A 14,320-nucleotide genomic window follows, 5' to 3' on the forward strand; every position below is an offset into this window, starting at 1 on the left:
CACCAGTCACTGACACCTGCACACCTATGGGCAATTTGGGAACTCCAATTAACCTCAACCTGTACAGAGGACGGTGACGACCTCTGACCTCTGACGGCCGGATGTGATGACTGGTGCCACCCCATTAGTTTCACATACTGTCTCTGGTGCCCTAAAATTGATCTTCCACCTGCCTTTAATGGTGATGGGACCAAACCTTCCAAAAGTTGATGTTGACGGTTTGAGGTGGCATTACAGGCTATGATTCCATCTGATGCTGATTTAAGTGCAGTAATGGCCTCTGCCCTCCCTACCCGCTTAGTGGATTCTGCCTTTCTGTACTGGGATAGCCTGCCTCCCTCCACCCAGAGCAACTATGATTCTGCAAAGGAGAAACCTGGGGGAGTTTTTTGGGCCAAAATACACTCTACCATTCTTCCAAACACTTGTTAACGCTCACCCCCATAAGCCGGATAAAAGTTAGGATGTGTTTAGTGCAGATATCACTCATCGTGTGCGCAAAGCTTTTCCCAATTACACCTGCGATGCAGTAGAAGGTGAAAAAATTCTGCCACTGTGGTTCCAGCCTCGGCGTTAAAAGTGCATGAGATGGGTGCAGTGCAGCAAGCCCTGCATATTGCAAGCCGCTGCGAGAGGGCCCACACAGCACTGCAAATGAGCACTGCGAATGAGCACTGCGAATGAGCACTGCAGCATCCCCGCACATTCAGCCTTCAGACCAGGTAGCTATGATCCGTCCTACATCTACTGATGGCAAACTCCTTCAGCCGTGGATCAGCTGACTCCTACTGTAACCAGTGTGAAATGCGAAGTACAACAGTTGCTAGATGACCAGTTACCTTACACAGCATTTAGACTCCAGGACTGAAAGATCTTTCTCCCCTGATGTTGAAAACGATGCATGTAGTTTCCGTTTGAAAAATGGTCTGTCAATTGTAGAACAGAAAAAAACACTGACCCTGCCTTAATTAGGACTGGACTGTGTGTGTGTGTGTGTGTGTGTGTGGTGGGGGGGGGGTACATGTTTACATATAGGCATGCAATTTTTAATAGGATAAAAGTACTATTTTATGTTCTTATGCATCGAGGAGGAAAAAATATTTTGTACACCTTTCAAGTATGATAAGTATGGTATATTCTCAGCAAATTGTTGTGATTCAAAGTTGTTTCTTCTTGTTGCTGTAAGAGCAGTAAAATGCAGTTTTGGGTAACTTTTGGTTCCTTGGGTACTGCACTGGAAAAAAAAAAAAAAAACTTTCACTTAATTCCCCTTTATCTCTATGGGATCTCATGTTTACAGTGGAAGAAAACGCCCCTACCAATGCACCTGTCCAAAACAACCGGACGCGCCTCAGAGAAATTCAGTATTATTCAGCTCTACAGAAATGCCCAGAACTTTAGTTTGGTTACTGTGGAGTACTACGGAGAAACACAATTCAAATGAAAATTCAATCAAATACCTGTCGAAGATCGACTTTGACGGAATGAAATATGGAAGACAGCAGAATTTTCTTCGTTTTATTTTTATTTGGCGGGATAAAGCAGGAGAGGACACTATTCACAGGTAATCACAGATATTCTCGAAAGATCGGGATCGTCCTTACCTTGTAGATTATTTCCAGATAGCTAACAATTTTAATAAATGGATGTTATACTGAAAGGGTTTACGTTAAGTAATTTTCTCTATAGGGTTCAAAAACAGAAGTTTACATAATTCTATTTATTTGAATACATAACTTTCGAAATTTAACAAAAGTTCTTTGATGAATAACATGAACACTGAACTGGTGTTGATTCCCTATAATGTAACATATAATGAGGAGGCCTGAGTTCAAATAACAGGCGGTTTCATCTCAAAAACAACAAAAAAGTGTTTAACAGTTTAAATACCCTCCCCACGTCCTTCCTTCTTTGGTCTTTCCTTTAATAGGATTTCCGTAAAGTTTAAAAAAAACTTTGTGTTACACACCGCTGCATCTTTAGCTCCGCCCACAGGCCTCATCAGCAGCAGCTCATCCGTCATTCAACCCTTGCTCCGCCTCCCCGTCCAGACCCCGCCCACAACTCGCCCGATGCACCGTTCGTCACTTCTGTCTTAAGAACCAATGTTTTCTCTTTTAAGTTGCTACATAAGAATCCCTAGGTTAGGGTGGGACAGGAAAGCGCTTTGCCAGTGGGACAATTAGCAAACAGGCTCAGAAGAAAGGAGGTCACAAAACAGAAGCAGGTCTCTCTCAGGAGGAACAGACCATAAGCTGCGGTCTCAGACCCAGTGCAGTGTATCAGTGAGGTCCTGTGCAGTCTGTCACAGATCCGTGGAGAACAATCCACCTGAAGTGAAACAGGCCTTGGAAGCTCTAAGCACAGAATTTCTATTCTGGCAGCCTGGTCATCGGTAAGCTGTTGCCATTCTGGGCCACGTTGCCATTTTGGGTGCAAAGCTTGACATTCTTCAGGCTGTAGTGGCCCATCTTTTTGTTCTTGTAGTAGATGGAGTAGATTACACAGAATGCCAAGGAGATGGCCAGCACCAACACAACCAAAATCCCAGCAATGAGCGGCATGTAGTTCTCTGTATTAGACAAAAAAAAAACAATAGAAACAACCATTATTAGGTCACGCACATCCAGAGCTCAACATTCCAGCGTTATTCTTAAGGAGAAAGACTTATTAATTTGTAGATTATTATTTAATAAATAGTCATTTGAAAACCAAATGTCAAAAATAGTTTAAGGCTATGTCTTTGCGTAGAAGGTTGCTCATAAAAACTGATATTAGAATATATACAAATGAAAAGCAACACAATAAAAAGTAACAATAGTTTAATCTGTTCTGCAAAAAGTGACAAATATTTTGTTGGAAGTCTAGAAGGGCACAGCTTAGGCTCTCAAACCATTTCACCACCAGCTCATGTAATTCATTGAATCAGTTAAATAATCTGATGAGGCATTTATTAGTCAAACACTATATGCTGGTGGTCAAGTTGACATATTTGTGGGTATATTGTATAGTTTGACATGTAATATCATAGTTTTACAACAAGAAGATCATGTAAAAATAATTTTCTTTAACTAAAGACTTTTGCACAGTACAGAATATACAGTGCAAAACAAAAACGTAAGAAGCAGACTACTCTCACTGTGTCTGAAATAACTTTGCTTTTAGAGATATATACCCGGCGAACTGCAGAAGTAATAATTTAATGTTGATTATATTGCTTACAAGCAAGTAATTTATTAGTGCATATTAACACAGAATTATTATTTTGAGAGGAAACCTAAAGTTAACTTCACTTTGGGTTTATACGCCAGAGAATATACTGGAGAATTATGGTGAATATTCAGCTAACAAATCCATAGTTATTTCAATGAAAGTAAGAGAGAGAAGCAGGTGATAGAGGAAGTGGAGCAGAGAGAAAGGAAGTCATGACAGGTGTTTATGCAAGTGTCATACCTGTAACAATCACCCGCACTGTTTCCTCATGGATCCCTACAGAGTTATTTGCCCTGCAGGTATATTTTCCCTCATCATCTCTCTCGGAGATGGTGTAAATGCCGTCCTGTGTTGGTAATTGCCGGCCATTGAAGATCCAAACAATATCCGGGGGAGGATTCCCTTTAGCACTGCAGTTTAACACAGCAGAATACCCATGGATTACATGAAGATCTGTAACTATTGGGTTGATAGTGGGTTTATCTGGTAAAGAGAAGAGAACCCAGTATTACTGACAGTACAAAATCTCAGGCAATGTAAATCCCCAGCAAGCATGCATGTGACAGTCAGCCAAGGAACCATGAGCAGAGTCTCCTTATGATGTAGCTGATGCCTCAGAAATCTCCATGTAAAAAGCCACAGTATTAATCACAATGTTAACAATAAGTGGAAGATCATGGAAGAACACAAGAATTATATTTAATATGAATTATATCAGTGAACTACATTTGCCTGATTTGCAGATTACTTTGCACAAAAGTGCCACCTAAATAATCCAAATGTAAATTAACTATCCACGTCCACAAGAAGCAAAGATCGTTGGTGACACAACTTAAAAGATGTGCAAAATTTTATGCATAGGCAGTACTCACAGTGCACAGTGACCCTGAGGGGTGTTGATTTCACTGCAAGTGGGGGTTGTGGTCCTTCTGGTCCCAGGTCCAGTTCTGCCCCACAACTGTACTGTACGTTATCATCGGTTCTGTTAGCAGTTCTGTTGGCAGTGATCAGGAGGGTGGAGGACACACTCACAGGTGCCTTTTCTCTTTCAGGCTTTTTGACTTTTATGACATAGTCTCTGTCTTCATGTACTAATGTGTCCCCTTTGTACCACTTCACAGTGAGGTTCTGAACAGGAGCGATGTTCTGGATCTCACACTTCAGCTGGTACTGACTCCCCTCCACCATGGGGTCAGTAGAGTTCATAGAACTGACAGAAACATTGTCTGGGGGTTCTGTGAGGGAAAACGAGAAGCATTATTTCTCAAAAATAACTCACACATGAGACAGCTGTGCCTTACAGGAACAGAGACACACAGAGACATCCATGCCTTACAGTGAAATATTCTGCTGGGTTTTACTGATGTTTTAAGGTGATGCTCAGGTTGAATATTTCCCAGGTGTATGAGAGCTGACAGCTGCAGTAGCTCCATCAGAAGAGACACACTTACTGTACACAGTGACTGAGAGACGTTCTATACATTGAGCTTTTCCTGGACGGTTTGCATAGCACAGAGGCTTTAAGTCCCAGATTCTCAGACTTTCCACCCTCCAAGTGAGAAACTGGACACCAGATGTAATAGGTACATCATCTACTGGAGCTGCCCAGCCCATCCCAATGTGATCTGTGGACACTGTGCAGTTCACTGATACTGAGTCTCCATGTCTCACCACCACTCTGGGAGGATGGAGCTGAAGACAGCCATCAGCAGCTGTGAAAGCAAAGAAAGAAAACATTTTTAAAAACTAAATTGGAATCTGGTCATTTTAATATTCAGATTAGGCTGACCAGTTAGATAACACAGCTAGACAGAGTGGACAGTTCTGGAGGTGATCAACCTGATACATAAGTCATGCAGTACGTCAGCCTCTAACCCAGTGATTTGTTTAACTCGTTTGTAGAAAAGACAGAAATCAACATGCAATATGACTAATTGGGTTATTAGCATCCCGAATATAACAGGCATTCAGTCAGCATCAGCTGCAAAACAAAAAATTGTCAGCATTAAGTTATATGTTACTGGGTCTCTGTCTCACAGCTGGAACTGGGAATGCAGCAGTATTTTGTATCCATGTAACTATACAAAAAGTTTAGCTCTGATGTTTTAATAATAACTATGCCCTCAGTTTGAGAACCACCTCTCTCTAGGCTCTGGGCTAATCCCCAAATGTCTTAAGATCCTTGCAATGCCCCTGGGCCCTGTATCACAAACCAGGATTTCTTGCTTAGTCGGATAAATTTGGGATTTCAGGTAGTCTGGGCTAAATGTAAGCAAACAAAAGATACAGTCCATTTAAAGTGGGGTACCTTAAATCCAACAGGCTATCTGTCTAAGCAGGAAATCCTGGCACTCCTTCAAATTAACATATAAAATACACAGTGACCTCTTTAAATTCACTTATACAGTGGTACCTTAGAACACAAATTTAATTCATTCCAGAAGGGTGGTTGAGATCCGATTTGTTTGAGGTCTAAATCGAAATAATGTAAATGAATTGAATCCATTCTAGACCCACAAATGATTGCCTATTTAAACCAATCTACCCAGCTAACTAATGATAAGAAGCATTAACAATCAATATAAAACTAGGGTTGGGTTTATAAATCATCAATAATCTAGATATTTATTTGCAGCAAAGTCAGAGATCGTCGCATCCCGGCCAGCGCTAACTTCTGCGCAATGATGCGGTTTATGTGTGGAGTTCGGTGGAAAGAAAATAGTTCCTACATGAAACAGCTTTTCATTGCTGTTGATTTTCTCAAATATGTATTTTTGGCGTTTTAATCGTGACACTCATTATATTCCAGAGAAGACTGATATTTCTGGGAAACCAAAACAATCTAGATCAGGGGTCACCAGCATGATGCCCGCGGGCACCAGGATGCCCAGAAGGACCACATGAGTCGCCCGCAGACCTGTTCTAAAAATCGCACAACTCACCAGTGAGCAGCGTCTAATATGTAATTGGTAACACTTTATAATAGTTCCGTAGTTAACAGGTAAATATGCAGGAACTAAGCAGCAACAAATGAGTAATGCTTCATTAATACCTAAATTACTAGGCTACTATTCACTACTAAGGAGTTATGCTTAATTACTCAATAGGTAATAGTGAACTAATTATTATAGTAGTTCGCTAGTACTTCATTAGGAACTATTGAGTATTGCAGGTCTTTGGGAATTATCTACTAACTATGGATTATTTCTAATAACTACTAGTTCATTACTCGTCAAATGAACAGTGCTTTTTTTGGACTAACTGGGATGTATAGGTTACTGTTTTCAATGGTTTTTGGCATTAATTTCCTTTTGGAAAAACAGGCTTGTTTCTTCCTACTTGTTTGTATGACATACAACTTATTCTACAAAAAGTTACTGCCTAAAATATGTATACAGTACCTACATTTTAATTGTTTACCTCACTTCAGTCTGTGTGCCAGTGTTCTTCAAACCGTGCTTTGAAGTCCAACTGAAGGGATGGTCAAACAGAGACTCGTGTTTTGCCACATGATGTGCTCTACCACATATTGTTGATCTTTTCTAAACATTAAGAAATTAATGTATGCATTTTAAATAAGGAATGAAGTCTTAATAATGACCCAAATAAAACTAATTGTAACTCATTAGTAATTAATGAATCTTGAATCTCGGCTCTCGGCATTTACATAAAGGCAACTAAGAAGTTTTTTATATTAATGAATATGCATTTTTTGTCTTCTAAAGTTGATATTTTCACGACAGTTAACCTACGCTAGCAAGCTAGCCTCACTACGTGGGGTAGCAGAAATGGGTTAATCTGTAAGTGTTGCCTTTATGAAAATGCCGAGAGCAAACACACAGTAAGGGAGATATCGTGTTGAAAGTGATCTCTTTCGATCTCCCCGATTCGACCCAGGCCACCCGACGCCTCTTCGTTACCTCCTCTACCTGCTGTCCATATCCTCTTTTCCAAGTGGGAAACCGAATAAATCTCATGCTGTGGTCCGCCTTTCTGCCATTTCTACCATGTCCCAGTTAGTCCAAAAAAAGCACTGTTCATTTGACGAGTAATGAACTAGTAGTTATTAGAAATAATCCATAGTTAGTAGATAATTCCCAATGAGACCTGCAATACTCAATAGTTCCTAATGAAGTACTAGCGAACTACTACAATAATTAGTTCACTATTACCTATTGAGTAATTAAGCATAACTCCTTAGTAGTGAATAGTACTAATTTAGGTATTAATGAAGCATTACTCATTTGTTGCTGCTTAGTTCCTGCATATTTACCTGTTAACTACGGAACTATTATAAAGTGTTACCATGTAATTTTATCCTGTTGCTATTCTCCTTTAATCACATTTGCATTTATATAGATTTGAAAATGACAATATCTTTTTTTAAAAAGCATTTAAAACATGTTTATCATACATTAAGTTTACATAGGTTTAGGAGGGCGTTTCAAACTGGTAGCCCTTCGTTGGTGACCCCTGATCTAGATCGATATATATATATATATATATATATATATATATATATATATATATACACACACACACACACACACACACACGAGAGGCTACTGGTTAGCTATAAACCCCCAGGCCAACACAGACATACTTACTGGATCCAGAGTCACACAGCTGCTGTCCCACAACAAGCAAAATCGGGAGAAAACAGTCCCAGCTTAAAACTCCCATCTTTGGACAACTGGGAATAATGCGTTTCACTTTACTTTCCAGAGTTCCTTGGAAACCTTACTCAGGAAAAGGTTTTCAGATAACGCCCAAACCCCCATCCTGCAGGCGGGCATAGGACCAACGATTTTTATCCTGCCAGTATGCTGTGGATAACGATGCTGAAAAAACACTATTGTTATATTTGCGTATATTTATTTAGCAGACCCTTTTATCCAAAGCAACATGCAAAGTGGAACAGATAGAACATAGCAAGCATACAGCTGTCAAGAAGTCAAATAGGCATAAGATCTTCCAATCTGATCTTTCATTGACTGACCGGTAACAAGTGCAATGACCAATTAATGTCTTTACGTCTTTGCTCGAGTTACAGTAGCGCTGTTTCACCAATAGATGGCACTATTGTATAATTAGATGTAAAAGCAGCGGAGAGCCAGGAACTGGAAGCGCACTGGTTGGTCCTCGGGCGGCACTACAGCGATGCAGTCAGCTACAGATACAATACGCTAACAGGCGTTCCAGCATATCGCTGCAGATTCTCCAAATTAAGCCGCTTCATGCCTCACGCCATGTGTTTATGGTCTATAATGTTAGGAGGGAAATGCATTCGTGTTCAATAAAATGTTAAGTGAAATCTAAATGTGTCAAAATCTCTTTAATCGGTGTATTTAGTTTCTGTGTGTTTGACAAGTGTACATGCATAGAAAATTTAAATTCCCATGTAATACATTGCAGGAGTCTCTTGCTTGTCTGCGCGGTGCTCCTCTGCATATCCACTGAGGCAGCTCACAGACTTTTTTAGTGCCATAAATGATCTGCTGGCCCACAGGAATGAGTTGATCTCTTGAACTGGTGGGCTGACCAGCTGTGTTTCATCATACAGGTTCTCAAAAACCTGAGAAAGACAAAAGGTTTCATCACGACAGCACATTAATGTAGTCATGGTTTAATTATATACAGCAAAATCTCACAATCAAGTTGCCCAGCACATAAAAATAAGCGAATCGTATTAAGAAAAAAAATCATACAAAACCAACAGGGATCCAACACCGCTAGTGCCTGGACCGCTAATAATAATAATAATAATAATAATAATAATAATAATAATAAAAATACAAGGCAGTCAGACACTGGACACCCTGGCAGAGGGCTCAGCCGGTGAGCTTGTTTCCTCTGGTTTCCTCTGGCATCTTCCACAACTGAGACTCCACTTCGACCAGAACCAGCATCAGTTCACCGGTTCCACACTTCTGCAGCAGCACACTTGCACTTACATGTAAATATACTATAAAATAAATGAACTATACAAGTTTCTAAACATTTCCATGATATGATACAATATATGTGTAATGACCGCGTGTCGGGTGAGCGAGCAGGGAGTCAGGGTCAGGCAGACGGAAATCCAGATCACAGGGTTTATTCGCAGGCGAGGCACAAAGACGCGGTGCAAACTTCAATGACAGGACTGGGGAAACGTACTCGAACGCAGACTGAAATACACAGGACTCAATGGGAATAACAAGAAACAGCTGATAACAATCCGGATTGCACGTAAGGTTAACGAGGGGACATGGCACACGGGAGGACCAGACGAGCAGGTCAAGACAATATGAAGTGGCTTGCTCCTCCAACCCTGAAGTACTCCCCCCCCCCCCTCCATAAATAGGAAGTTCTGCTACTTTGTACACCCAAGGGAAACAGACAACAGGAAATCAGGAAATGGGGTTCAGGTCAGGGGACTGAGATGACCATTGCAGAAGTTTGATTGTATAGTCAGTTTACTATTTTTGTGTTGATTTGGACATGTGCTTAGGATCATGGTCCTGCTGGAAGTTCCAGTGACGGCCCAGTTTCAGTTTCCTGGCAGAGGCAGCCAAATTTTGATTTAACATGTCCTGGTATTTCATGGAGTCCAAAATGCCATGTACCCTAACAAGGTTTTCAGAGCTGTTGGAGGAAAAACAGCCTCACAACATCACAGAACCTCCACCATATTTTACAGTTGGGATAAGGTTATTTTCATCATAGCCATCCTTCTTTTTACGCCAAACCCACCTTGAATGTTTATTGCCAAAAGGCTCCATTTTTGTTTCTTCAGACCATTGAATTTGGTTCCAGGTGTTTACATTTGTGGTTAACTGACAAAAAAAGTTTTTTTCTGGCATACCTTCCAAATAATCTGTTAGCATGAAGGTGGCATCTGATGTTTTTTTCGGAGATGTGGTAACCCCAAGATTTTACTTGGTCTAGTAATTCACCAACGGTCATCCTAGGGGATTTTTTGCCTCTTATGATCCTCCTCACTTTACGTGGGGGAAAAATAAACTTGTGTCCTCTTCCAGGCAGGTTTGTAACAGTTCTAGTTGTTGTCCACTTTTGTATTATTGCCCTAGTAGTAGAAATGGGCATTTTCTGGTGAGTAGCTATTTTTAATATCCATTCCCAGATTTATGAAGGTCAGATTTTTTTTCTTGGAATAAATTTATTTCAATGAAAGATTGGATTTTTCTCATTGTTTCAGTGTGAGATGAAGCTACTTCAGTAAAAGGTGCATTTTTATAACCCTTTTTAAAAATCTTCACAAGGGGTGCCAACAATTGTGGAGGGCGCTGTATATAATGGTTTGTGTTGCTGTGTTTTAAGGGGGGATATGGAAGGTTAATTTTGAATTATTGGATTACAGGATGGGGGAGGCCACTGAATATGAATATCTTGGCCTCACGCTGTGTCAGGCCCTGTAAGGCACCTATTGGTCACCTGACCTCAGGCTGAGTGTCACGTGGGGGTCAAATGTGGGAGATGTTACTCCTGCGTGATGCTGCATAGTTTGATGGGCCCACAAATGGCATCAGCTGGTTCCAGCATAAATGCCGATGACATGGATGAGGAGACCATGAGAGCCGTTTAGTGAAGGACACCTGACAGGAATCAGTGACGGCAGGTCAGGCTGTAAAACACTGGTGTGGGATTTTATGTGACACATGAGGCTTTGGCTCCGGGTTTGAAACACAGGTTTGGTGCTGGGGGTGTAACATGGGTACGGAGGTACGGCTTTGGGAAGGAGACTCTGATGAAGGCAAGACAAATGCAGGATGTGGAACATGGGGATTGTGGTCACGCGTCTCTAACATGGAGCCTCATTCTTCAGGTTGACCAACTGAGAAGCATAACAGGGTGTAAGTATGAACTGAGGTGGATCACAAACTGCATCAGAACCAGCAAATAAATACTAACAAGGTAAATTTCTGAAGATTCTTGCAATTTAAAATTGGAGCATCAGTGTACGTTCAGTCTCACTTGGACCAGCAGGTTGTTGAACTGTGTTCTTCTTGGACATCCAGTATTTAAAGATAACAACTATAGCCACAGATATTACTGCAATGGCAATCATCCAGAATACAGGTCCTTGAGGAGCTGTGGAAGGAGGTCAGGATTAATTCAGGTATGCACATTCGCCTTCATGGACAAGCGCAAGACAGCTGCAATAATTATAGTCTATATCATAATTTATAATAATCCTCACTGGAAAAATACCAACTCTCACAGCACTCTCTGCAGACTGATTGTCGTGTTAGTTTGCATCATAATGACTGAAATGTTTATTGGCAGAATTCATAATTTAATTCTGTTTTAAAGGTTTCGCACAATGGCGGTTAAAATCAGCACATGCCAAGATATTTAGGCCACACACCGCAGTTTGAGTGTCAAGGGCTGACACAAAGTGCAGGAGGTGCGTCTGGGAGCAGAAATGTCATTTCATACCACAGAATGAAAAGCTCAGAAATGGTCCGTCGCACATGTTCTGGTGGATTATACCTGGGGCTTAATGTGCTGTTGACAAAGGAGGCTATCAATATTAAATCAATCACAATGTCTAAACTAGAAAGTATTCTGTCAGAATGACAGCCTCATCACCTAGTCATGGCACGTAACTCTGAAACTACATATTGTTCTTTTTTTTTTTGGACATTAGACTTACATGAACGTTATGCACAATCATTCCCCACAAATCTGGTGTTTAACTGTATGCCTTTGTGCTTGTCTTAATATCTGTGTCTTAAAATGATATTTATAATGTTTATATTCTTTAAGTCTAAATACTTATTCCGTTTATTACTCTCATTAATCGTTTACACTGTGATTGACCTTCTCTGTGACATAACAGTAAGAACTGTAACAGACACAGTGATAGTATAACTATCTATCAAGTAATGTCAAACAGACATGCACTTATAGACACATACAGACCCACTGTAATTTTCTTTTGAGATCAAATGTTACTGGTACCTAGAATGTTTTGACTGTGCACACACAAGTGCTTGTTAGCTGGCAAAAAACTGTCCCACAGGCTCACTGGGGTTTACATAAAAGCTATATGTAATGTACTGTACCAGGGTGTATATAAAAGCTATATGTAATATGTACCAGGGTGTATATTAAAGCTATATGTAATGTACCAGGGTGTATATAAAAGCTATATGTAATATGTACCAGGGTGTATATTCAGGGGCGCTGCTAGAGATTTTGGGCCCCATGAAAGCATATCATATTAGGCCCCCCAGTCTAAACCAATCCAGTTATTTTCCTAATTTTTTAGGGCCCCTGTCGCTCAGGGGCCCTTGGAATCGTCCTAGCTTTCCTCCCCCTTACGGCGCCCCTGTGTATATTAAAGCTATATGTAATGTACCAGGGTGTATATAAAAGCTATATGTAATATGTACCAGGGTGTATATAAAAGCTACATGTAATGTACCAGGGTGTATATAAAAGCTATATGTAATATGTACCAGGGTGTATATAAAAGCTATATGTAATATGTACCAGGGTGTATATAAAAGCTATATGTAATATGTACCAGGGTGTATATAAAAGCTATATGTTTGAAATTTCAGTATCATGACAGCACTATGTGGCACTGCTTCCATTTTAGTTTAATCAGTCTCAGTTTAATCTGTTCCTGTTCATTACCCAGACAAGATGTCTGCAAAGTTTGAAAAAGATCCATTAAATAATTTTACCATATGTATTCCCTGTTGTGGAATACAATAACAGTCACAGGGCACACTGATCCTCAGATGCGTGGATTTCACTGCAAGGGGGAGTTGTGTACATACCGTGTACAGTAATTCGAATAATTTTGTTTGAAAGTTCATTCGTGATTCGAACATCACTATTCCCCTGAAAAATTTGTGAGTTTCTGAGTACAGCCGGGACAGCATATTTCGATAGCCAAATATGAGTTTCAATTACACTGTTTCTGACTCCATGTGCATTCTATGCGCGTGGAAAGCATATTTTGATTGTTTACTTTTTCATTACACCAGAGGTAGTATATTTCGATGGTCAAATATATTCCTTATGAAATCAGTAAGGGCTTCTTCCATGCAGCCCCCCACAAAGGTTCTTTTTGTACAAAGTCTTGAAGATTGTTGACTCACGTACATTTTCTTTTGTCGGAGCTACAGTATACTGACACATGACGCTCTTTCGGTTTGAATTGCAGTAGCTTCTCTGATACATGCCCCGATTGACTGCTAAATGAGTTTAAAAGGACCGCCTGATCCAGGTTGTGTGGCTGTATCTTCATAGTTCTAAAGATTAATCCTTGTTTTACCTGTCTGTTCAATGTCTGTACACCGTAAGCCGGTCCACGGACATCAAATAGCTGGGAACCTTCATGTTAAGGTGTAACGGTGGCTCCAGTGAGTACACTGTCTGAGTTTTTTGCATACAGTAGATGGCGCCAAAATCAAACTAAAAATCATTTACAATCCGTACCGAAGAATGAATGAATGTCTTTTATTGTCACTATACACATGTATAATGAAATTAAGAGCAGCACCTTCAGTGCAAACATGTACACATGACAAACAAACAAACAAACAGTGCAAAAGTTCTGTAGCGCTATATACATTTGGAATAAATAACTGAATTGGGTTTTAAATATATGAATATCCAATGTGATATGCAGTGTAATAATGATCATGTGATATTGCACAGTATACGGTATTGCACAGTTATCAATACCATCTAGGTCATGGATATTGCACAGCTGATAGAAGGAAGTCCAGGGGTTGGGGGGTTAGACTGTGTAGTCTACTGTCCAGTCAGTGCATGTGTACGTTTAGGGTGGTTCTTGAGTCTGTTTGTCCTAGCTGTGATGCACCTGTAGCGCCTCCCTGAGGGCAGCAGGTCAAACAGATCAGAGCCAGGGTGGGAGCTGTACTTGACGATGCTTTTTGCTCTGCTGAGGCAGCGGGAGGTGTAAATATCCATCAGGGAGGGGAGAGGGCAGCTGATGATCTTCTGTGCTGCCTTTACTACTCTCTGAAGCCTCTCCCTGTCTGCCATGGTGCAGCTGCCGTATCATACTGTGATACCATACTGTGATACCATACTGTGATACCATACTGTGATACAGTACGTC

The 14,320-nt window shown here is 40.6% G+C and overlaps 1 protein-coding gene across 2 annotated transcripts; it reads right to left on the reverse strand.

The window, feature by feature from the left end:
* Positions 1–1,504: 1,504 nt before the first annotated feature.
* LOC140581591 (cell adhesion molecule 2-like) lies at positions 1,505–7,931 on the reverse strand. Of its 2 annotated transcripts, none has more exons than XM_072704674.1 (5): positions 7,821–7,931; positions 4,665–4,925; positions 4,086–4,448; positions 3,454–3,696; positions 1,505–2,572 (listed from the first exon to the last, which is right to left on the reverse strand). In XM_072704674.1, the coding sequence occupies exons 1-5, from the start codon at positions 7,894–7,896 to the stop codon at positions 2,373–2,375; spliced, it is 1,143 nt and encodes a 380-aa protein (XP_072560775.1). In that variant the 5' UTR covers positions 7,897–7,931; the 3' UTR covers positions 1,505–2,372. The 2 variants fall into 2 exon arrangements, with proteins under 2 accessions (XP_072560775.1, XP_072560776.1); XM_072704675.1 differs by lacking the exon at positions 7,821–7,931 and adding an exon at positions 7,134–7,297.
* Between the last annotated feature and the right edge of the window lie 6,389 nt (positions 7,932–14,320).

The sequence above is a fragment of the Paramormyrops kingsleyae genome, chromosome 22, assembly GCF_048594095.1.
Source record: "Paramormyrops kingsleyae isolate MSU_618 chromosome 22, PKINGS_0.4, whole genome shotgun sequence".
Taxonomy (NCBI): Eukaryota; Metazoa; Chordata; class Actinopteri; order Osteoglossiformes; family Mormyridae; genus Paramormyrops; species Paramormyrops kingsleyae.

Bases quoted from the DNA above. Each gene is read 5' to 3' on its own strand.
- LOC140581591 (XM_072704674.1), bottom strand. From the start codon at position 7,896: ATGGGAGTTTTAAGCTGGGACTGTTTTCTCCCGATTTTGCTTGTTGTG. The intron at 4,926-7,820 runs GTAAGTATGTCT...TTGCTTTCACAG, and splicing joins GCTGTGTGACTCTGGATCCA to CTGCTGATGGCTGTCTTCAG. The intron at 3,697-4,085 runs GTGAGTACTGCC...TCTCTTTACCAG, and splicing joins CCTCAGGGTCACTGTGCACT to ATAAACCCACTATCAACCCA.